Source organism: Eucalyptus grandis, chromosome 11, assembly GCF_016545825.1.
Source record: "Eucalyptus grandis isolate ANBG69807.140 chromosome 11, ASM1654582v1, whole genome shotgun sequence".
Taxonomy (NCBI): Eukaryota; Viridiplantae; Streptophyta; class Magnoliopsida; order Myrtales; family Myrtaceae; genus Eucalyptus; species Eucalyptus grandis.
In genome coordinates, this window is record NC_052622.1 from 21,973,214 (window position 1) to 21,993,774 (window position 20,561).

The 20,561-nt window shown below is 38.2% G+C and overlaps 2 protein-coding genes across 2 annotated transcripts; one reads left to right on the plus strand and one right to left on the minus strand.

Annotated features, from left to right (window-relative positions):
* The first annotated feature begins 6,204 nt into the window (after positions 1-6,204).
* LOC104422073 ((-)-germacrene D synthase) lies at positions 6,205-9,256 on the plus strand. Its single transcript, XM_010034297.3, is given in 8 exon segments — positions 6,205-6,401; positions 6,578-6,739; positions 6,742-6,865; positions 7,170-7,545; positions 7,644-7,862; positions 8,183-8,321; positions 8,407-8,655; positions 8,760-9,256. Coding segments are annotated over 8 exon segments (1,707 nt in total). The 5' UTR covers positions 6,205-6,263; the 3' UTR covers positions 9,060-9,256.
* Positions 9,257-19,277: 10,021 nt separating this feature from the next.
* On the minus strand, positions 19,278-19,901 carry LOC120289829. Its single transcript, XM_039305186.1, has one exon. It carries the CDS (start codon positions 19,899-19,901, stop codon positions 19,278-19,280), a length of 624 nt encoding a protein of 207 aa, XP_039161120.1.
* Between the last annotated feature and the right edge of the window lie 660 nt (positions 19,902-20,561).

The following is a 20,561-nucleotide window of genomic DNA, read 5'->3' on the forward strand; positions in this document are numbered from 1 at the left end:
AAGCATGTCGCCAAACGTTTGACGTGTTAGCAAGTGATGACTCAGCATTGTAATCTGAGAGGATTCTTGTAACCTCTCAAAGTCCCTAATGCAGAAATGGGATTGTGTCACAATGGATCTTGTGACAGGCTTATCAAAGAACCAGAGGAGTAATGATTTCGATTGGAATAGTGGTGAATAGATAGATGAAGTCGGTTCACTTCATTGTAATAGAAAATGACCTTGTTTTGGACAAGTACACTGAGTTGTACGTACGTCAGAGAGTTCGTCTATTTGGAGTGCTGGTGACGATTATTCTAGACCGAGACCCGACGTTCGTGGCTACCTTCTAGAAAAGTTTGCAGAGTGCTTTGAGAACGAAGTTACAGTATAGTAATGTTTATCATTTTCAGACCAATGGCTAGTCTGAGATGGCATTTCAGATCTATCGATGAGTCAGTGTGTAAATAATTTCATTTTGGGTAGTAATGGACAGATTGATGAAATCAGCTCACCCTATGGCTGTGCGGAAGGATCTTGATTGGATAAGGCATGCAGAGGTGTTTGTGCATCAGATAATTCGTTTGCATAGTGTCAGTGTCAGAGTTATGTCAGATCTTGATTGCCTGCTTTTCTATCCCAAGTTAGATGTTGTCAGGGGATTTGTTTCGCTTCCGCATGTGAAATAAAAATGAATGGGTCGGCGACGTGTCCTGGGAAGTCGCATTTGTATCGACCAGAGTGGGATGTTCGCGCGCTCGGAGGATCGGGGCGTGACACCTGCCAATTGAACATGCGTGGTAGACGCACTTTGTTCCTACATGATATTCTATATGCTCCGGAGATTCGTCGAAATTTAGTGTCTGTTTTGATGTTGGTTAAGCTTGATTTTAATATAAACTTCCATAATAGATGTGTAGATTTGTATTTGGATACAAACTACTATACTTGTGGTTATTTTTTGGATGGTTTCATTGTATTAGATATTGACTATGTTAATGCAAATGTTTATTATTCCCTTCTCACATCTCCTAATTCATTTGATAATGATGTGAATGTGTGGCATGCTAGACTTGGTCATATTGGCCAACAACGTATGAATAGACTGACCATAGAAGGCTTGTTGGGCAACATTGAAAAATGCGATTTACCCATATGTGAGCATTTCCTAGAAGGGAAAACGACAAGGAAACCATTTGGAAAAGCTAAAAGAGCTGAATTTCCTTTGTATTTAATCAATTCTGATGTCTGTGGTCCAATGAATGTGAGAGGAAGGCATGCGGCTATTTATTTCATCACTTTTATAGATGATTATACTCGATACGGATATGTTTATTTGATTTCTCATAAATCTGAAGCATTAAGTTGTTTCAAAAGGTTTATGAACCTGGTAGAAAATCAATTAGACAATAAAATAAAAGTATAAAGATCCAATCGAGGTCAAGAATATTTATCTGATGAGTTCGGAAAATTATATGATGAAAAATGAATAGAAAGATAGTTGTCTGTTCCATATACTCCTCAACAAAATGGTGTTGCGAAAAGAAGAAACAAAACCCTACTAGAAATTGTTAGGTCCATGATGGCACATGCTAACTTACCTATGAGTTATGCTTCATGTTGCTAACTTACCTATCACTTTTTGGAGTGATGCGTTGTTAACTGCCGCCTATATACTTAACCGGGTGCCTTCCAAATCAGTTACTTCCACTTCATATGAGTTATGGACAGGTAGAAAACCAGACTTAAGTTTTCTTAAGCCATGGGGTTGTGCTGCCTATACTCACGAGTCCTCTCACAAGTTTGGGAAATTAGGTCCCAAAGGAAAGAAGAGTATTTTAATGAGATACTCCGAACACTCAAAAGAGTATGTGTTCATAGGTGAGTAGGAAAGTGGGAGTATAATTGAATTTGAATCACGGGATGTCATATTCTTAGAGGATGAATTTCCCAAGAAGGGCGAAATAAGGGAAAATTACTCCCTATTTGAAACCTTGGATCAAAATAATGATATTAGTGGAATTTGTCCAAGTGGTAGTAATATGAGAAGTGATGAATTGAATTCAACTCATTCTCAATTACAACCACATGATGAGACGACATCATCATTATCTAATCCTAGTGGGAGCATAATGGGGAATGATGTGCAAAGTGTACAATCTCCCATATGGCGAACAAGTCGCCACTTTTATGATTGCTCCACAAGATAAGGATGAGCCAAGAAATATTAATGAGACTCTAAATTGCCCTAGTAAGGAAAAATGGATTCATGCAATGGAAGAGGAAATGGAGTCAATGAAGTCAAACCAAGTTTAGGAACAAGTGGGTTCTCAAAATAAAGCAAAAATCTGATGGCTCGATAGAAAGGCATAAGACTTGCCTTGTGGCGAAGGGGCTAGTATGGATCTTGAGTTACATCAAATGGATGTAAAGACTGCTTTCCTCAATGGAGAATTAGAGGAAGAAATATATATGGAACAACCTGCTTGTTTCATTAAAGAAGGCCAAGAAGAAAATGTATGTCGACTTTTGAGGTAGATATATGGCCTTAAGCAGTTGTCAAAGACAATGGTATATATGTTTTCATAATATCATAATGGCATATGATTTTACAATGATAGATGAGGATCATTGTGTATATATCAAAAGATCCAAGGATCAACTTGTGATCATATCATTATATGTTGATGATATACTAATTGCCGGAAGCAATATGGAGCTTGTCAATACCGTCAAGAGTTAGTTGTCTTCCAATTTTGAGATGAAGGATATGGGTGAGGCTGCATACATTATTGGAATTAAGATTTCAAGAGATCGTTCAAAGATATCGTTATCTCTTTCGCAAGAAACATATATAAACAAGGTTCTTGAACGATTTCGTATGTAGGATTATAAACCCATAGACACTCCTATTGCAAAAGGTGAAGGATTGAGCCATAGATTGTGTCTAAGGACTCCACAAGAGAAAGAACAAATGAAACATGTTCCTTATGCTAGTGCTGTTGGAAGCTTGATGTACGCTATGATGTGTACAAGACTTGACATATGTTTTGCACTTGAAATGGTGAGTAGATACCAATCTAATCCAGATCAAGCACGTTGGAAAGCCGTTAAATGAATACTAAGGTATCTAAAGGGGACTGTTGATTATACGCTGAGTTATTAAGGAAAGGATTTGCGACTCTAGGGCTATTCTGATGCTGATTGAGGAGGAGATTTAGATGAAAGAAAATCTACCTCTGGATTTGTTTTCTTACTAAATAGTGGCGCCATATGTTGGAGCTGTAAGAAACAAAAGTGTATAACCTTATCCACGATGGAAACTGAGTTCGTGGCATTATCAACAGCAATATAAGAAAATGTTTGGCTTAAGAGATTTTTGGATCATTTAGGTGTTATTGGAAGTTTTGCAGATTCATTGTTAGTTAATAGTGATAGCCAAGCAGCAAAATCGTACACCAAAGATCCAAAATATCATGGCAAGACTAAACATATAGATACCAAGTATTAGTTGGCTCCTTATAAACCCTAATCATATAAGGATATGACATGTACAAACACCTATTGAAGGGAAGAGGAAGATCGAATTTGGAAAATCACATTGTAGTTTTGTGTTCACTGGTTAACCAATTATGACTATCTTTAGGATAATCATAATTGTGAATACAATATATATCATTGTTTGAAAGAGATCAAGAGAGATATAAATGTGATCGATCGATCTAGGGTACTGCATACTAAATCTACTCAGAGTGTGATGCCCATTATGAACTGCTATATATTCCTAACAGATGTATGGTAACAAGCTCTCAAAGTATGCTGGTCGCACAGATTATTCACCGGTATGAATGTTGAAGAGAGGTAAAAAGAATCCTGTTCGGCCCACCATGTGCGAGTGGAAGATGATGGTTTTATGTGATGGGGCCACCCGTCCACCCATGTTGGGCCTAAAAGCTCGACCCACAAGATTAGGGCTCATGGATGAAGGGGTACGTTCCTTTATATTGGAGGGATGTATGAAAGGAGAAAGAGAGAGGGAGGAACACACCCGTTGGCATTAACGTACGTTCCTCTCCCTCTCTCCCTCCAAAAGGAAAACAATGGCACCCAGGCAACGTTATCTTCCCTTCAAGGCCAATTGACGTCATCTGATCGAACGGGATCGGTTTCTCTTCCTCTTATCGGCGTTGGTGTTTAATCAGTGGCTAACAAGGTACGCTCGATTCCGTGGTGTGCTTTAGGATCGGTGATACATGTGAATTTCCTAGGCTCATCTTCCGCATTCGTTTTAGGGGTTCGATTTAGTGTCGAATCCGGTTTTTGGGAATTCGACAATCCCAACACTTACCAAATGGCACTTCTAGTTTTAAATGGAGACACAACTGAGGAGAGCAAGGTAAAAGTGAAAAGCTTTGTTATGCGAGTTTAAAAAGAAAAAAATAAAGAATATGAAATTCCTAAAGGAAGTATATAAAAAAATTGCCTCAAATACGTGACCAAAAAGAATATTGGTTTTTCTTTATAAAAGTAATCGAACTCGTGTAGACAAGAGTCGGCAAACCAGGTTGAAGGATGAATCTCTTGTCCAAGCTCACTCGTAATGGCATTTTAGGATAGGCAGACCTAGACATGCCTAGTGGGCCTCGGGAGGAAGAGGAAGTAACATTTTCTTTATATATATAAAATTGCCTCAAATACATGACCAAAAGAATTTTGGGTTTTCTTTATAAAATTAATCGAACTCGTGTAGACGAGAGTCCGCAAGCCAAGCTAAAGGATGAATCTCTTGTCCAAGCTCGCTCATTTTGGCATTTTGGCATTTTGGGATAGGCAGACCTAGACATGCCTAGCGGGCCTCAAGAGGAAGAGGAAGCAACATTTTTCTTTATAAAAAAACAAAGAACATGAAATTCCTAAAGAAAGTATATAAAAAAAATTGCCTCAAATACATGACCAAAAGAATACTGGTTTTTCTTTATATAATTAATCGAACTCGTGTAGACGAGAGTCGGCAAGCCAGGCTGAAGGATGAATCTCTTGTCCGAGCTCGCTCATTTTGGCATTTTGGGATAGGCGGACCTAGACATGCCTAGTGGGCCTCAAGAGAAAGGCTACATGGTTTTAGGGAGAACGTTTTCATGAAGAATTTCTCCATGGCTAGTGCCATGTCGATGAAAGTGAACGCAGCGTACATCTACATTGCCACAGTTGAAATCCATCAAATGACACATTTAGACAACCTAAAAAACTTTACTCGAAGCTAACGAATGGTTAGATTGCCCCAATAATGTTTATATTTTAGCTGCTTAGCATCTAGATGTTTGAAGTAAATAGTTCCACTCATAGAACCACTTGCAAACGTCTCTCTCCCTCCCGACCGAACCTAACGTAACAGCTCTCTCTCTACTGTTGCCATCAGCGAAGTCACCATCACCACCTCCAAGCTCATTCATGGCCACGTGTTTGAGCTGCTCCATCGTCCGCCATTGTCTTCATTGTTTCGGGCTGATCGCTCTCTCTCTTTGCTCCACCACTGTCGATTTCAGCGAATCCTCTATGGGCGTCAAGATCTTGACATCGCAGTAGAGTCCCGTGAAATACATGTGTGAGTTATATTAAAAAAATCCCACGTCAGAGAATCGATGTACTGTAGTAACTTGAATATGATTGAAACTTGAAAAGGTTATGCTCATATTTCACTCTCGTGATTAAAGCTTAGCCACGATAAATATTGCATATTGGTAATTGAAGGAGCAACCCTAAAAGTTAAGTTCTTGAAGACGCATAATTGCTTTGCCCAATTAAGCTATGAGTTACCTTGGCTAAAAGGATAAGCTGAGTTTAGAAGGGTAAATTACGCCTAAATGAAAAAGAGTACCCGTTACTTTTTCAAGATAAAGCACATGACATGTCGATCTCACCCCCATCAATTTTTTTTTTTTGGAATGCATTTGAATCACAAAGTTATACATAATCTACAGTCATTTCAAATCCAATCCATAGAATAATTGGTCAGCTGACATGTCCTAAATTAAAAGTTTAAAACGTATAAAATTAATAGAAAATTTGAAGTTTTTGTGTATTTCTGATTCGACGGGATTACTTTAATAACGCCGTGATTTAAAAAAAAATGATGTATTTTTAAAATTTGGAGTCTGTGGCATGATGGAACGTCTCCCTGTCTATAAATTCTCTCCAACTGACCTTTCGCAAGACAGTAATCAAAGCCTCTGTTGTACTTCATTTTATATTCGTCTGACCTCTACCTACAAAGGGGAACAAAAATGGCCCTAGCAACCTCAGCAAATCGTCCTCTTCCTGCTAAAGAAAACAGCCAGATGGTTGAACGCCGGTCGGTAGATTATCATCCGAGCTTGTGGGAGGATTACCTCGCCAAATATTCTTCTCCCTCCAACTCAATGGTAGGATTTAAGTTGCTCCACATCTTGCAAGTTACTACAAAATCGGTTACTTACATAAGGTAGAAAAAGAGGGAGAAAATAGTATAAGGAGAAACAATTTAAGGATAGGCCTTGGGCCAATGAATGTTTCATGCACTTTCGGAGTGAAATTAACACGTATTCTTGTTTATGTGTAGGATGATGGCCATGATCAGCAGGCGGAACAAGAAATCCAGAAGCTGAAGGACGAGGTGAAGAGGATGCTATGCGCTCATGCGGACAAGCCATCCCTGAAACTGGATATGATTGATCAAATACAACGCTTAGGCATTGCGTACCACTTCGCAAGCGAGATTGATAATGTGCTGAAAAACTTAGCGAGACCTATTTTGTTAGTAATAATGGAGATCATGATAATGACGACCTCTACACAGTCGCTCTCCTCTTCCGTTTATTGCGACAACAAGGTTACCGTATTTCATGCGGTGAGTGGTCCCTTTTGTGTTTCTATCATTTCGCAAATTACAACCAATAGACTATGATCCTTTGCGATTGTCTAGAATCTGTCCTCTTTGCCTTTCCCAGCTGGGACATATGTTATAGACACCATTTGTGGAAAAAAAGAAAAAATCCTCTGCAAGTGGCTTTAATCACTATTCATGTGTTGGTTGTTATTATTACTATCTGCTCTTTCGGTAACCAACGGTGTTTAGACCGCCTGTGAAGAATGTTCTTGTCTTATTGGGATGTTTCAATAGGAATCCTGATTTCACTATGATTTATAAGCAGATATCTTCAACAAGTTCAAGGACACCAGCGGAAAGTTCAGTGAAAAACACGCAAGTGACATACGTGGATTACTAAGTTTGTATGAAGCTAGCCATTTGAGTGTGCATGGAGAAGATGTTCTCGATCAAGCGCTTTCTTTCAGTTTAAAGCATCTGGAATCCATTGACAAGGAGCAACTGAGCCCTCCTCTCCCAGCACAAGTCCAACATGCCTTAAAGCAAACAATTCGTTGAGGGGTGCCGAGGCTCGAGGCAAGACGATACATCTCCATGTATGAAGCGGAGCCTTTGCATAATAAAGTGTTACTATCACTTGCCAAGTTGGATTTCAACCACTTGCAAAAGCAACACCAGAAGGAGTTATTTGATCTTGCAAGGTTGATCAATTTTGCAATCACAGGATTAAATTGATTTATTGTTTATACTCTATGGAAGGTTTTTTAAGTAACTATGACTATTTCCCTTTTACATGTAGGTGGTGGATGGGTTTGGACTTCAAGAGCAAGTTACCATTTGCAAGAGATAGGCTCGTGGAAGGATATTTCTGGATTTTGGGAGTTCATTTTAAGCCCGAATTAGCGCCTGTTAGAAGAATGATGACCAAAGTGATTGCAATGACTTCAGTTCTTGATGACATATATGATGTCTATGGCACCTATGAAGAGCTAGAGCTCTTTACTCGAGCTGTTCAAAGGTCAGACTGGTACCGTAAATGAGTCTTATCAAGTAGATTTTGTTTTCTATAAATTCGCATGACCTACAAGATGGGGTAAAATGTATATTATTGGCAAGTCCTTGTGATGGAAGATGATGGGGTTGGTAGGTTAACCTTGTCATATTTCTTGGGTGATATTGTGATTAGCAAATCCTTGTATATTGTAAGCTTTTCGAAATATCATAAAATATATTCCTATAATATTGCCATATTTCTCAGGTGATATTGTGATTAGAATATCCTCGAGTAATGTAAGCTTTTCAAAATATCATGAACGTATTCCTATCTTATAATTTCAGATGGGACATTGATTGCATAAATGAACTTCCAGAGTACATGCAAGTGTTCTACAAAGCACTTATCGATGTCTACGTTGAAATTGGAGAAAAGCTAGCTTGCACTGGAAGATCGTATGGCCTCGACTATGCGAAAGAGGCAGTAAGATTGTACCACCTCTACTGTATTCTACAATCATAGTGTCATTATTCTCGACCTTTAGGAATTTAATGCTTTGCATTTTCAGATGAAAAGGCAAGCGAGATCCTACTTTGCTGAAGCAAAATGGCTGCACCAACAACACAAGCCCACAATGGATGAGTACATGTCCGTCGCATTAGTATCGAGTGGTTACCCCTTGTTAGCGATCACGTCCTTTGTTGGAATGCAAGATATTGTAACAAAAGACGATTTAGATTGGCTGTTCAACGACCCAAAGATACTCAAGGCTTCAACAGTTATTTGCAGGCTCATGGATGATTTGGCCACTCATAAGGTACCCTTTTATCTTGCACGCGTTGAATGAAGATATTGACCCAAGCCCAACTACTACGAAACATCAGATCTCGTTTATATGTCTTCTTGTCTATATCTTCGCAGTTTGAGCAAGGAAGAGAACATGCGGACTCAGCTGTGCAATGTTACATGAAGCAATACAATGTCACGGAACAAGAAGCGGAGAATGACCTTCGCAAGCAAGTTGATGATGCGTGGAAGGACCTGAATGAGGAGTGTCTTTGCCCGACTGCTGTCGCCAAGCCGCTTCTCATGGGAATTCTCAACCTTACACGAGTGATGGATGTGCTGTACAAGGATGGAGGAGATCATTATACCAATCCTCATATTATGCTGAAAGATTACATACGCTCGGTGCTCATGGATCCAGTCCAAACGTTTTGATATGCAGCAACTAGACATTCGTCAGATGATGCATCTACGCATGTGTGAAGTATTAATGAAATAGGCTTGGGAATAAGATGTTGGATGCATATGTAGTTGGGGTAAAATAAAGCTTTCAGTGAGAATGGTATGGTTGTATCAGTATGGACATATAGTTTGCTGTAACCTCTATATTTTTCATTGAAGAATAAAATGAAGCATATATGTTACTTATAAAAAAGAACAAATTCCGCTTTCGAGGAGGTATTTTCATTTTGAATCTCAAAGTAATTTAGAATGGTATGGTGATAAAACAAGTTGATTTTATCTGTATGGGCTATGGAAAGATGAGAACGAGACATACTTTGAGAAAGCTTTTAGGTCATTTCCCAAAAGCCACATTACAAATACAGAGCTAAAGCACCAAGCATCGTAACATATGATCCACAGAGAAAAAAAAGGCAACCTATTATTTGGCTCCAGCGCCTAAAAAGGCAGCTGCCGGCGTGAATCTTGCTTTATCCTTTTCCCCTTCTCCGTCTTTTTTCAGATAAACCAGGCAATACAGAAGAAAAAATAAGACAAAAACTAGGAAAAAGAAAAAGCAAAAGACGAGAGTGACATGGTCCAACTCACCATTATTTCGGGTTCTTGAACAGAGGATTTTTTTTTTTTTTTTTTGGTGAAAGGTAATTGTATTAAGCTTAATCAATATGTACAAACAAACGGCACCAAAGCTTACACTCAAAATGAACCAGGCATACTAAGTGAAAGGGTACCAAAAGAAGAAAAAACAAAAGCCAGAAAGCAGAAGGACAATGACCAAGAGCACTGTAATCAATTCCTCTCCGCCTCAAGACACTGGTGCGATACGTGGATTTGTCGAATTCGGGTTCTATCAAAGGAATCCGATGTCGACTCGGATTCTTCAGGGTCATGGCCAGGGTGGTCACAATGCAACAAGCAGCTGTTACCTTCGCTATACAGTTAATGATGAACATGGGAGGGCAGCTATACATCTTTTGTGTTTTTTATAGAAAAATGAAGCGTTGGATAGTGGGAGATTTTCAAAGATCTGAAGGAGCTAATCCTAAAAAATATGGACCATTGGATTGTGGTTCACAAATTGCGAAGAAAAAAGAGATAATAAAATCAATGGCGGAAAAGATTGTCAAAAGAATTTTTTTCATTTTTTTTTTTGTTAATATCACGAACAATGTCAAACTAGTATATTTTCAAATTAGTACATTTATAACAAATTTACCCAAAACTAATTTTTTAACCACTAAAAAACCCCAAATTGATATATTTGTGATAAATTTATCATTTATTAGTTTTCGTTAAATTATATTAATACCACAAAAATCTAGAAAATAGTACACATGTAATAAACAGAGAGTAAAACTTTAAACCGGTACACTTGTCAATAGACATACACTATTTAGGTGCTAGAAAATTGCGCATGGACAAGTCGGGAATTGGGTACAGGTATTGGAGTCCTAGGTTCAATATCATGGACCCCAACCCAAGGGCTAGGGATTGGGGCATGGGTACCTATTTCTTGAGCTAGCCTTGATTGATTGGGGCGCTAGCGTCGAGGTACCAAGCTTGGCCTTAGTGGACCTGAATGTGGGCACTGAAGTTCCAAGCCTGGCCTTAATGGACCTAGGCATGAGCATTGAAATCTCGGGTGTTGGCCTTAATAGACCCTAGCTTAAAAGCCAAGACCTAAGCTTGAGCATCAAGGACCCGAATAGGACCTTTGTGGACTCAAGCCCAAGTGCTGGGGACTAGAGCTCAAGCGTTGAGGACCCTAGCACAAACTTTGAAGACGTGGGCCCAAGTGTTGGGGATTCAAGCTTAGGTATCGAGATCTTGTGCTTGGCCTTCATGGACCTAGGCTTGGGTGCCGTAGCATTAGGCATGAGCATGAGGCATTGAGCACAGGCACTTTGTGCTAATGCACTGGGGCTTTGGGCTCAGCCTCGATGGTCCTGAATGTGAGCGCCGGGGGCCTAGGCATGGTTGCAGGGGTTTATGGCTCAACCTCAATGGACCTGGGCACGGGCATTGGGAACATAGGAAAGGGAATTGAGGTCATGAGCTTAGCCTCGATGGACCCCGGCCTTAGTGTTCTAGACTTAATCTTGGACGTCAGAGACCTGAGAACCAACGTTGGGGTTTCCGTGCCCGAGAGTAGAGTTTTAGGTCTATACAATGATACCTAGATATATTTTGAAATATGATTTTTGATATTTTAAGAGGAATTCATTTTCTTGAATTTAAGTGTGGATTTTTTTTATTGATTAGGAGAACATTTTCCATTGACTTATCTTTTCTAAGCGAACCAAACACAGAAAAATATTTTTCACGAAACAAATAAAGCCTTAATATCTTCAAATTTGGCCAAAATCTACATCAGCCCGTCAAGCCATGTAAGAATCAAAGTTATAAGATGTTGTTTCTATGTTACTGAATATTAAACCATTGTACGATAAAAAATGATGTTGACGATTGTCGTTCTTTCATATTGGTCAATCCATCTTCGAAGTCGGGTGTATTGTATGCTACGATGAAATGAATATTAGTATGACAAATTAGCCTATGATACGACCTCGTACTAGTATTTTATTGTAGAGGCAATAAAATATTTGAAGTGTAGGTACATTAAACGGAAGCCAATTACGAGGTATTACAAACGTATATAACAATAAGGTTTTGAAAAGCAGTAGCAACTCATGAGGGCGTCCTACTTTTATCCTACCAAAAAAAAAAAAAAATTGCATAAGTAAACCTGCATTGTTTATGAAATAGCAGGTGAGCCGTCGGCAGGGAAATGAGAAAATCAAGAACCTTCAATACTTGCCCGGAGGTCCCGATCGAAACCTTACAGCTTCATCCAACTTGAGTAAATGTAGTTTCGATGTCTGAACTCGAAGTCCTCTTTCTCTTCAGAATCACGGTGGAGACCATCAGATGCTACGGAGTTTGCACGGGACCTCACACTGTCATCACGATAAATCTTGAATTGTTGATGAGATGTCCTCGGGGAAAAGTGAAAAAAAAAAAAAAGTCCTAATCCTATTGTATTTATGCCAATTTAGTCCTAAACTTTTCAATTATACAAATTAAATTCTAAACTTTTGATGATATGCTAGTATAGTCTATTTAACAAATTTTGACCGAAAATCATTAACATTAATATTGATTGTTCTATATGGCATAAATGGTGTTAATATGGACAAATTTTACAATTTTTAAAATATTTTTTTATTTTTTTTCTTTCTATGTTTATTTTCACAATTTTGAGTCAACAAGCCTTTGGTTGGTTGATGGCCGCCTCACTCTCACTAAGATCTAGGAGAGGGCCATAACACCCTCACTAGCCATAAGCGAGGGGCTCATGGCTCTCACCCTTGGCCAACGAGGGCATCGTGGCCCTCTCTAGCCAACAAGAGAGGTCATAGCTCTCTCCTAGATTTGGTTGAGGGCCCAATGCCCTAGCCTTTGATGGGCAAGGGCGCAAAGGTCCTTAGCCAAACCTTGCCTATAGCCGAAGGTCTGCCGACTTTTAGTTAAAAAAAAAGAAAAAGAAAAGAAAGGAAATAAAACAACAAACAAAAAGTACTAAAAATTCATAAATTTTTTAAAAAGATAACAAAATGATCAACCTTAGTGTTGGTCATGCTTTGTATGACAGTTGATATCTATGTCAATGATTTTTGGTCAAAATTGGTTGAATGGACTATTTTGGCAAATCGTCAAAAAATTTAGAACTCAATTGATATAACTGAAAATTTAAAGACTTAATTAACACAAGTACAATAGGTTTAAGATTTTTTGATTTTTTACAGATGTCGTTACTGTTGAAGGGCTTTGGGATTCCATCTCGAATTACTTCGAAGAGGCACATTTGGTTTGTTCTCTTCCTTTGACCAAGCGTAATCCTGCCTGCAAGTTTCCGATAGATCATAGAACACAAAGCTCAGAAAAAGGTCCAAAAAAATAGGAGAATGCAATGGCCAGAAACATTTCCTTCCCTTTAATTTGCTTTATTCTGTCCAAACCAATATGGGCTGGAACCATAGAAGGTTTCACTAGAAAAGGTCATACCACCTGACCAGTTAACCAAAAAAATAGGAGTGTTTGCCCTGAGCTTGAAATAGTGGTTTATGCAAAAATGTGAAGTTATTCTACTTTTGTTCCTATAATTTCATGTTTTGTGTAATCATGTCTCTGATTTTTATTTTTATTTTTTGGTTTAATGTCTCTGAACCTTTAACTTTTCTAATTGGTTCATATTTGCATAAGTTGTCTAATCAAGTGTCCATGGCACCAAATTTGACCAAATCCAGCTGACTTGACAGTGGGATAGCTCTGGAGCGTGAGATCTATAATAATTTGCTAACATGGACTCTATCGTGCAAAATAAAAGACAGTTCTTTTCTTATTCTCTTCTCTTCTTATTTCCCATGGTAGCGTCCATTTGGGTGCAACGTTGGCAAGTTATGCCTCCACATTTCCACGTCATCGATAGCCGCATCAGCTAGATTTGACCGCACTTCATGTTGGACGCATTTAGTTAGATAATTTGTGCAGGCAAAATTGAATGATTTGAAAAATTAAAATGCATGGACTTTTTTTAGAGAAAGCAATAAAGTGCATGGACAAAAAGTAGTATTTTTCCAAATATAAAACCCTAATCTAGAGTTGGTTGAGTTCACCAACCTCAATAGGTTCATTGTTTTTCTTCCATCCACATACGACTAGTGAACGTTTCAATTTTGAATTTTATTGCGTCATATTCTTGATCAAGATAGGCTATTCTTGAAATTGGTAAAAACAGTTATCATGGCGGAAGAACTCAAATATATACGATTGGCGAGTGTTTCACTTTTGAATTTTATTGTGTCCTATTCTGATCAAGATATGCTATTCTTGAATTTTCAATTGGTAAATCAGTTATCATGGCGGAAGAATTCTGAGAATTTTATGATTACCGTCAATTGTTTTAAAATCTTAAGTTATTACATTTTTCCTTACACACATGGGCTGGACTTTGGCCTAAGCCTAAAATGTCAAAATATGTAGTTGGGGAGGCAAATATAGACCTAAAATGATTTAAACTCAGAATTTCTTACTCTGCTTTCATGTGAGATTTTCTTAAAGACTAGCTTATGCGTGAGGGAGAGTGTCAAAATATTTGTATATTCAAACAAGAACATTAATAGCTGAAGAAATTTCAGTAAACAATTGAGATTTATATGATTCAACAACCATCGCTCCCCCAGGAAGACGGATCCGGAGGCAACGTGGGAAAACCCCTGAAAAAAAAAAAAAAAATTCTGCATTCGTTGTAAAGCATGTATCTACATGATGCCACTCACCCTATAAAGGAAGTGGGAATAACGCTGAGCAAATTACGAACATAGGATTAATGAAGATGAAATGAACCCAATAAGCGACGCATTCAATGACCGTCTTATCTTTTAGAGAGAGAGAGAGAGCAACGTGCGCTGGTCAATATTAAACTGTGCGTTTGCTTATTAGAAGAAGAGCGAGGGAGAAGGATCAGCTGCTTCCGAGCGTACGGTGGGGACGCATTCGATGCCGTCTGGTCTTCTAGAGAGAGAGAGAGAGAGAGAGAGAGAGAGAGAGGAGAGGGAGGGAGGGAGGGAGAATGCAACGGGTGAGAGAGAGGTGGAAACGACAAGAGGACTACCAAGAAGAAGACGAAGTCCCGAGACGGAGATGGGGGGAAGGAGTCGTGGACCGATCGCGACAAAATAACACAGAATAATGTTAAGCAGAGATGATCAATGGACGGGTTCGAATAGCTTCAAATAAAGTCTGAAATATCGTCCGGTCCCGCCCATCAAGAGAACTGATACATGTGTAATAATCATGCGGGTTGGGCGGGCTTAGAATATCTGATCAGCTTTCTGAAATTCAAGGAGGGTGACTTTGTCTGCGCATTATCTGCACATCGGAGAAAAGAGAGGAGAGACTACGGAAGAAAAATGAAACCAATCATCGTTTAATAATCACATGAAAGAAATATATGATTAATAGTCCTAATTAGTCAAGTCACAAAATCAATCGTATTTTATATAGTTTAGAAATCTTGTTGTTCTTTCTAATTAACAATCACATCAAAGAATTGTTTCCTAAACTTTTATATATGGATACTATTTTTCAGTTAACTCTTTGAAAGATTCCCATGATCTCTTTCAATAAATTATAACACAATAGATGGTTAGTGGTCGTAAATTTACCCATTATGTAGATAGTTTATCGCTCATTTTGAATTGGGGGCAAAAGGTCATCCCGTTTATATTCACGTGTTCGTCACATTTTGATGGAAAAATGGGAATAAAATGCTGCTTTAGAGGCATAAAATGCAACTTTTTAGATTTCAATTTTCAAACTGCATCAGGTTAATATGATATTTCTCTTGTTTCCTTAATCGTCTCTTCTAAATCATCCCGTTGTCAGGACAGAGGTTTTTGCCACCCCCGATCAGTGATGCAAAATGAGCCATTACCGTTGTGCTGAAATGAATCTGTTTCTTTTGATCGGGCACGAGTCTATGCTTTTGAAATCGATAAAATTTGAAGAGGAAGCTGTTCGGCTTATATATATCAGAGAGAGATGCCCCTCTACTTCCATTTACTTGTTTCCATTTTTTAACCGTACGTTGTCATTCCTATATAACATCTTTTGCCAAGCATAGAAGAAAACAAAACGATGCACAAGTAGGATTAGTTTGGACAGTTCACGCCTAGATCAAATTCGATGAATTTCTAACGTTGATGTAGTGGATTTAACATTAGTTGTGTATTGCGTGTCAGGGATCAATATAAGGGAATCCATTGCGGAAAAAAAAAATCCTCATTTTGGATCTCTTTTTCTCAGGTTATTTGTTTCTTTTATTGGTGTATATGATCACATTTTCCGATTATCATAACATTTGTACAAAAATTAACATTCGGATCCAGTATTGCGCACTTGAAGGAATTATATGCGAAAGGAGTTATGTTGGGTTTAATGGCCTGAATGTATATAGGTGGACGTAACTACAAGATGCAATAACCCTTTTTGAGTTCTCTGATTGTAAACATATGCATGCGCTTTAATGTTCTTTTTATTGAGAATATACAGGAATAGTTAAAATAGTGGATGGGGTGTAGTAGGAAATTGTCCAAAAACATATAAATTTATTGCACTTTTGCCAAATTAGTTATAAACATTTTGATTGTGATAATTGTGTCCTATAAATTTTCATATTTTGTCAATTGAATTCATCCAATCAAATTTTGCTTAAAATCACCGATGTGAACATTAGTCATCGACGTTACATGGATAGAATTAACGTGAACAATTTTTAATAATTTTTTTAATTTTTTAATTTTTTTTAAAGTTGTTTTCTTCTCTTTTTCTTCTTCACTTTTTTATTTTATTTTATATTTCTCTCTCTCTTTTTTTTTGTTCCCTTTTTCCCTCTGCCAAGCCTCTTTGGACTACCCTCACTTGGTCTACTGGGCAAGGGCAACCTTTACTAACCCAAGCCTGGGCATCCCTTGCTTGAGGCAAGCGGCCATCAATGAGGCATGGCAATGGTTGATAGAGGGAAAAAGGAAAAAAAGAAAAAGAGAGAAAAACAAAAAAGGAAAATAAGGAAATAAGGAAAAGAGAAGAAAAGAAAAAAAGGAAAAATATTAATAAATTGATTAAATATCAAAATATTATAAAAAATTATCCACGTCAATATCGATCATGCTTTATATGACGATTAGGGTCCATGTTAGCGATGTACTTGTGTCTTTATGTCATTAAAAATATATATATTAAGTGCAAGGGACGTATGCCTAATTTGGTTGACAAGGACCCTGACCGTCAACTTGTTTTTGGAACTTATCAAATTGATAGATTATTAAAGGGAAGATATTGAGAAGAAAGTCTTAAAAAAAAAAAATCTTTAGAGTGCAAGGGACTTATGCCTAGTTTCGCTCGACCCGCCAACTTGCTCTATCTATGTAGAGAATAAATTCAGTGTTTGACAACAAATATTTTCCCCGAGTTGCGCATGCATGTCCAGTAAGAAAGGGGAGAAAAGAGAGATTGTCCATGTTATTGACATCATAATCTTTGCTAATCAAAATTATTTAGGGTATATGCCTGAAGTAATATTAATACCTTGTAAAAGGTAAATTACATGCTCTTTCGCAGTTTCTTTTTTCCAATCATTTTTTTTTTTCTCAATGACATTATCCTTTAATTGGTATGATACGGAATCCCAGATAGATGAACAAAAGGAAAAAATGAGCATTTTTTTTTTAAATTGGAGCGTGGCAGAGTAAATTTTCAATTAATGCTAGATATTCTTGATCAAGATACACTATTTTGAAATTGGTAAAAACAGTTATCATGGCGGAAGAACTCAGACATGTACGACCGGTGAATGTTTCACTTTTGAATTTAATTGTGTCCTATTCTTAATCAAGATATGTTATTCTTGAATTTTCAATTGGTAAAATTAGTTATCATGGTGGAAGAACTGCAAGACTTTTCTTTACCAAAAAAAAAAAAACTGTGAGAATTTTATGATTACTATCAATCTTTTTAAAAGTTTAAGTTATTAGATGAATATGTAATTTAATATTTAAATATTATAACATTTTTCCTCAATACATGGGCTAGACTTTGGTCTAAGCCTAAAACATCGAAATATATAGTTGTGGATAGGGGTGAGCAGCGGTCTAGGGTCGACCACCGATCGATCCTAAACCGGCCCAACCCTGCCGGTCCCGGTCCATTCCCAAGGGGACTGGGTCGGTCCTTGGTCCTGAATTCCAAGACCAACACCGTGCGGGTTGGTCCTTGGTCCTAAGAGTTTTGGGTCGGTCCAACCCTAGATCAACCATGCATATTATATTATATTATATTATATTATATTATATTATATTATCTATAATTCTTTTTATATATTCAAACCTAAGTAAAATGTCTGTTATATTATATTATATTGAGATGTTCTATCAATAGCACTAATAATAATTTCAATTTAAAACTTTTGTTGAGTATTAATTATGTGTCGTTTGTTTTGTTTTCAGGTGTTTAGAAATTCAAGTGAATTAACAAGATGTGAAGTTATATATTCATGATTTATATTAAGTATTTTAAAATTTTTATGGTTTAATTGTATTTTACTAATGAATTTCAGCTGCACTTTGCTTTTCAATTTGTGTCAAATGGTAGAAGTTTTTGAAGAGTAGAGTAGTACTATAGTCAAGTGGTGTAAAGCTCAATTTTTGGTTGAGTGGACTCTACATGATCAAATGCTAGTCAAGTGATGTGAAACTCATTTTTTGGTTGAGTGGACTCTACATAATCAAATGCAGAAAAATGCTTTTGCATATGGTGTTATGAATATTAAAGATAGATGATTACAAGAACTTTCCATCTTGTCCCATATCTCGATGAGCGGTTAGCAGGTATGAAATTTCTATTATTGTGTCATCTTAAATTTGTTGAATATGTATTGGTATTTATAGTTTAGTTGCACAATGTTGAATCGTCGATGGATGTGTAATTTGAATTTGTAGGTTAGCTTTTTTAGGGAGTATAAAAAATAAGACGAAAAAAATTATCGATTGGTCCCGAGTTGACCCTGGAACTGGACCGAACCCATTGGGTCGGTCTGGTCCTTGGTCCCAAGCTCAATAGGGTCGGTTTTCGGTCCTAAAAATTGAGGACCGACACTGTACGAGTTGGTCCTAGGATTAGGGAGTGGCCCAGACCAACCCGGACTATGCTCACTCCTAGTTGCGGAGGTAGATAAAGGCCAAAACCGATTTAAACTCAGAATTTCTTACTCTGATTTCATATGAGATTTTCTTAAAGACTAGCTTATGCGAGAGGGAGAGTATCAAAATATTTAAATATTCTAACAAGATAATTAATAGCTGAAGAATTTTCAGTAAACAATTGAGATTTGTATGATTCACCAGCCATCGCTCCCCTAGGAAAACGGATCCGGAGGCAACGTGGGAAAACCCCTGAAAATAAAATAAAATACTTCTGCAGTCGTTGTAAAACGTGTATCTACATGATGCCACTCACCCTATAAAGGAAGTGGAAATAACGCTGAGCAAATTACGAACATAGGATTAATGAAGATGAACTGAACCATATGTAACTAGGACAGAGACTATATTCTTAGAGAACCCAATGAGTGAATCACTCCCACTTGCATTGAATCCTGTGCGTGTGCCTAAAATCACACTTGAGCACCAAACTCCCATCCAATCTTGTCATAACAAAGCTCTCCACCAAGACATAGCAACCGAATCTCTTCCACATCCTGTCACCTTTGAACTCTTCCACGCTCTCCACTCTCACTTCTCTTCCTGATCCACCATCATCATGAGCCCACCCTCCTTCCCTCATCACCCACTTCATCTTCTCAGCAATGGCCTCACTCACCCCCAATCTGATTCCTCTCCGTGCCTCGTCATGTGTCATGACCTTGAACCACACAAAGCCATCACTAGTCCCATCATCATCCTCCACTGCTCTCAGGCCGAAGACCGAAGCCTCCTCCTTGGTCAAAGCCACATTTACCCTGGCCTTATTATTGTCCTTGTTGTTCACATTATTCTCGCACGTGTGAAGCTCCTCCCACTTTTGCTCAAGTACCATCTTGTAGAACATCGACTTCTTCATTTGGTGCTTGGTCTCGACACCTTCATCCCTAACAAAAACACATGGGCAATACCATTTGCCCACAACAATAGGAGCAGAAGCTGGATGATTGCCTGAGATTGGGAAAGTGAAGTCGGGGAGGCGGGCTCTCAGAGTCATGTCAAGGCCTAAGGCCTCTTCTAAGTGAGGTCGGAGAGAGTCCGAGGTCTTAACTTGCCACGATTTCTTCCGTAGGTACCTCGGAGGAAAGCCATCTGGAGCCACCGATTCAGCAAAGAAACTTCGGCTGTCGTGACGGTGAATCTGGAACACTTGGTATGTGTCTCTGGGGTCAAAATGACTCGGTCTGGTATCTTTGATGGATGTGCCGCAACAAGTTGGTTGTATGTCCCCATCTCTCGAACATATGCATGATTTCCTGCAGAAATATCAAGATTGGTGGTCAGTGATCAAGCAAATTGATGCAGGCAAGACCGTGATATGATAATTGTTCGTCAGTAACCTTTCTTTTTCTTTTTCTTTTTTCCCTCTTTTTGGTGAACAAGGATGGTTCTTTATCTTATCTATTGAACATTCCAAGAAGAGAAGGCGTTGTAATTGAAAGAAACCTGGAGTCAGTAGACTTGACTCACACCTAGCCTATGGATTAATCAAGGCTTGTGTGGATATCAGAATATAACAGATGAATAAGCTGTAATTTGGATTCAATTGCAACAAAAGTTGGAATTAACGCATATTGTGTCGCGACCTCTCTTTTTTGGCGCCCGCAATCAGGTATGAGCGCCTAAAGAGGCTAATGGCTCGGCTGAAATTAGTTAT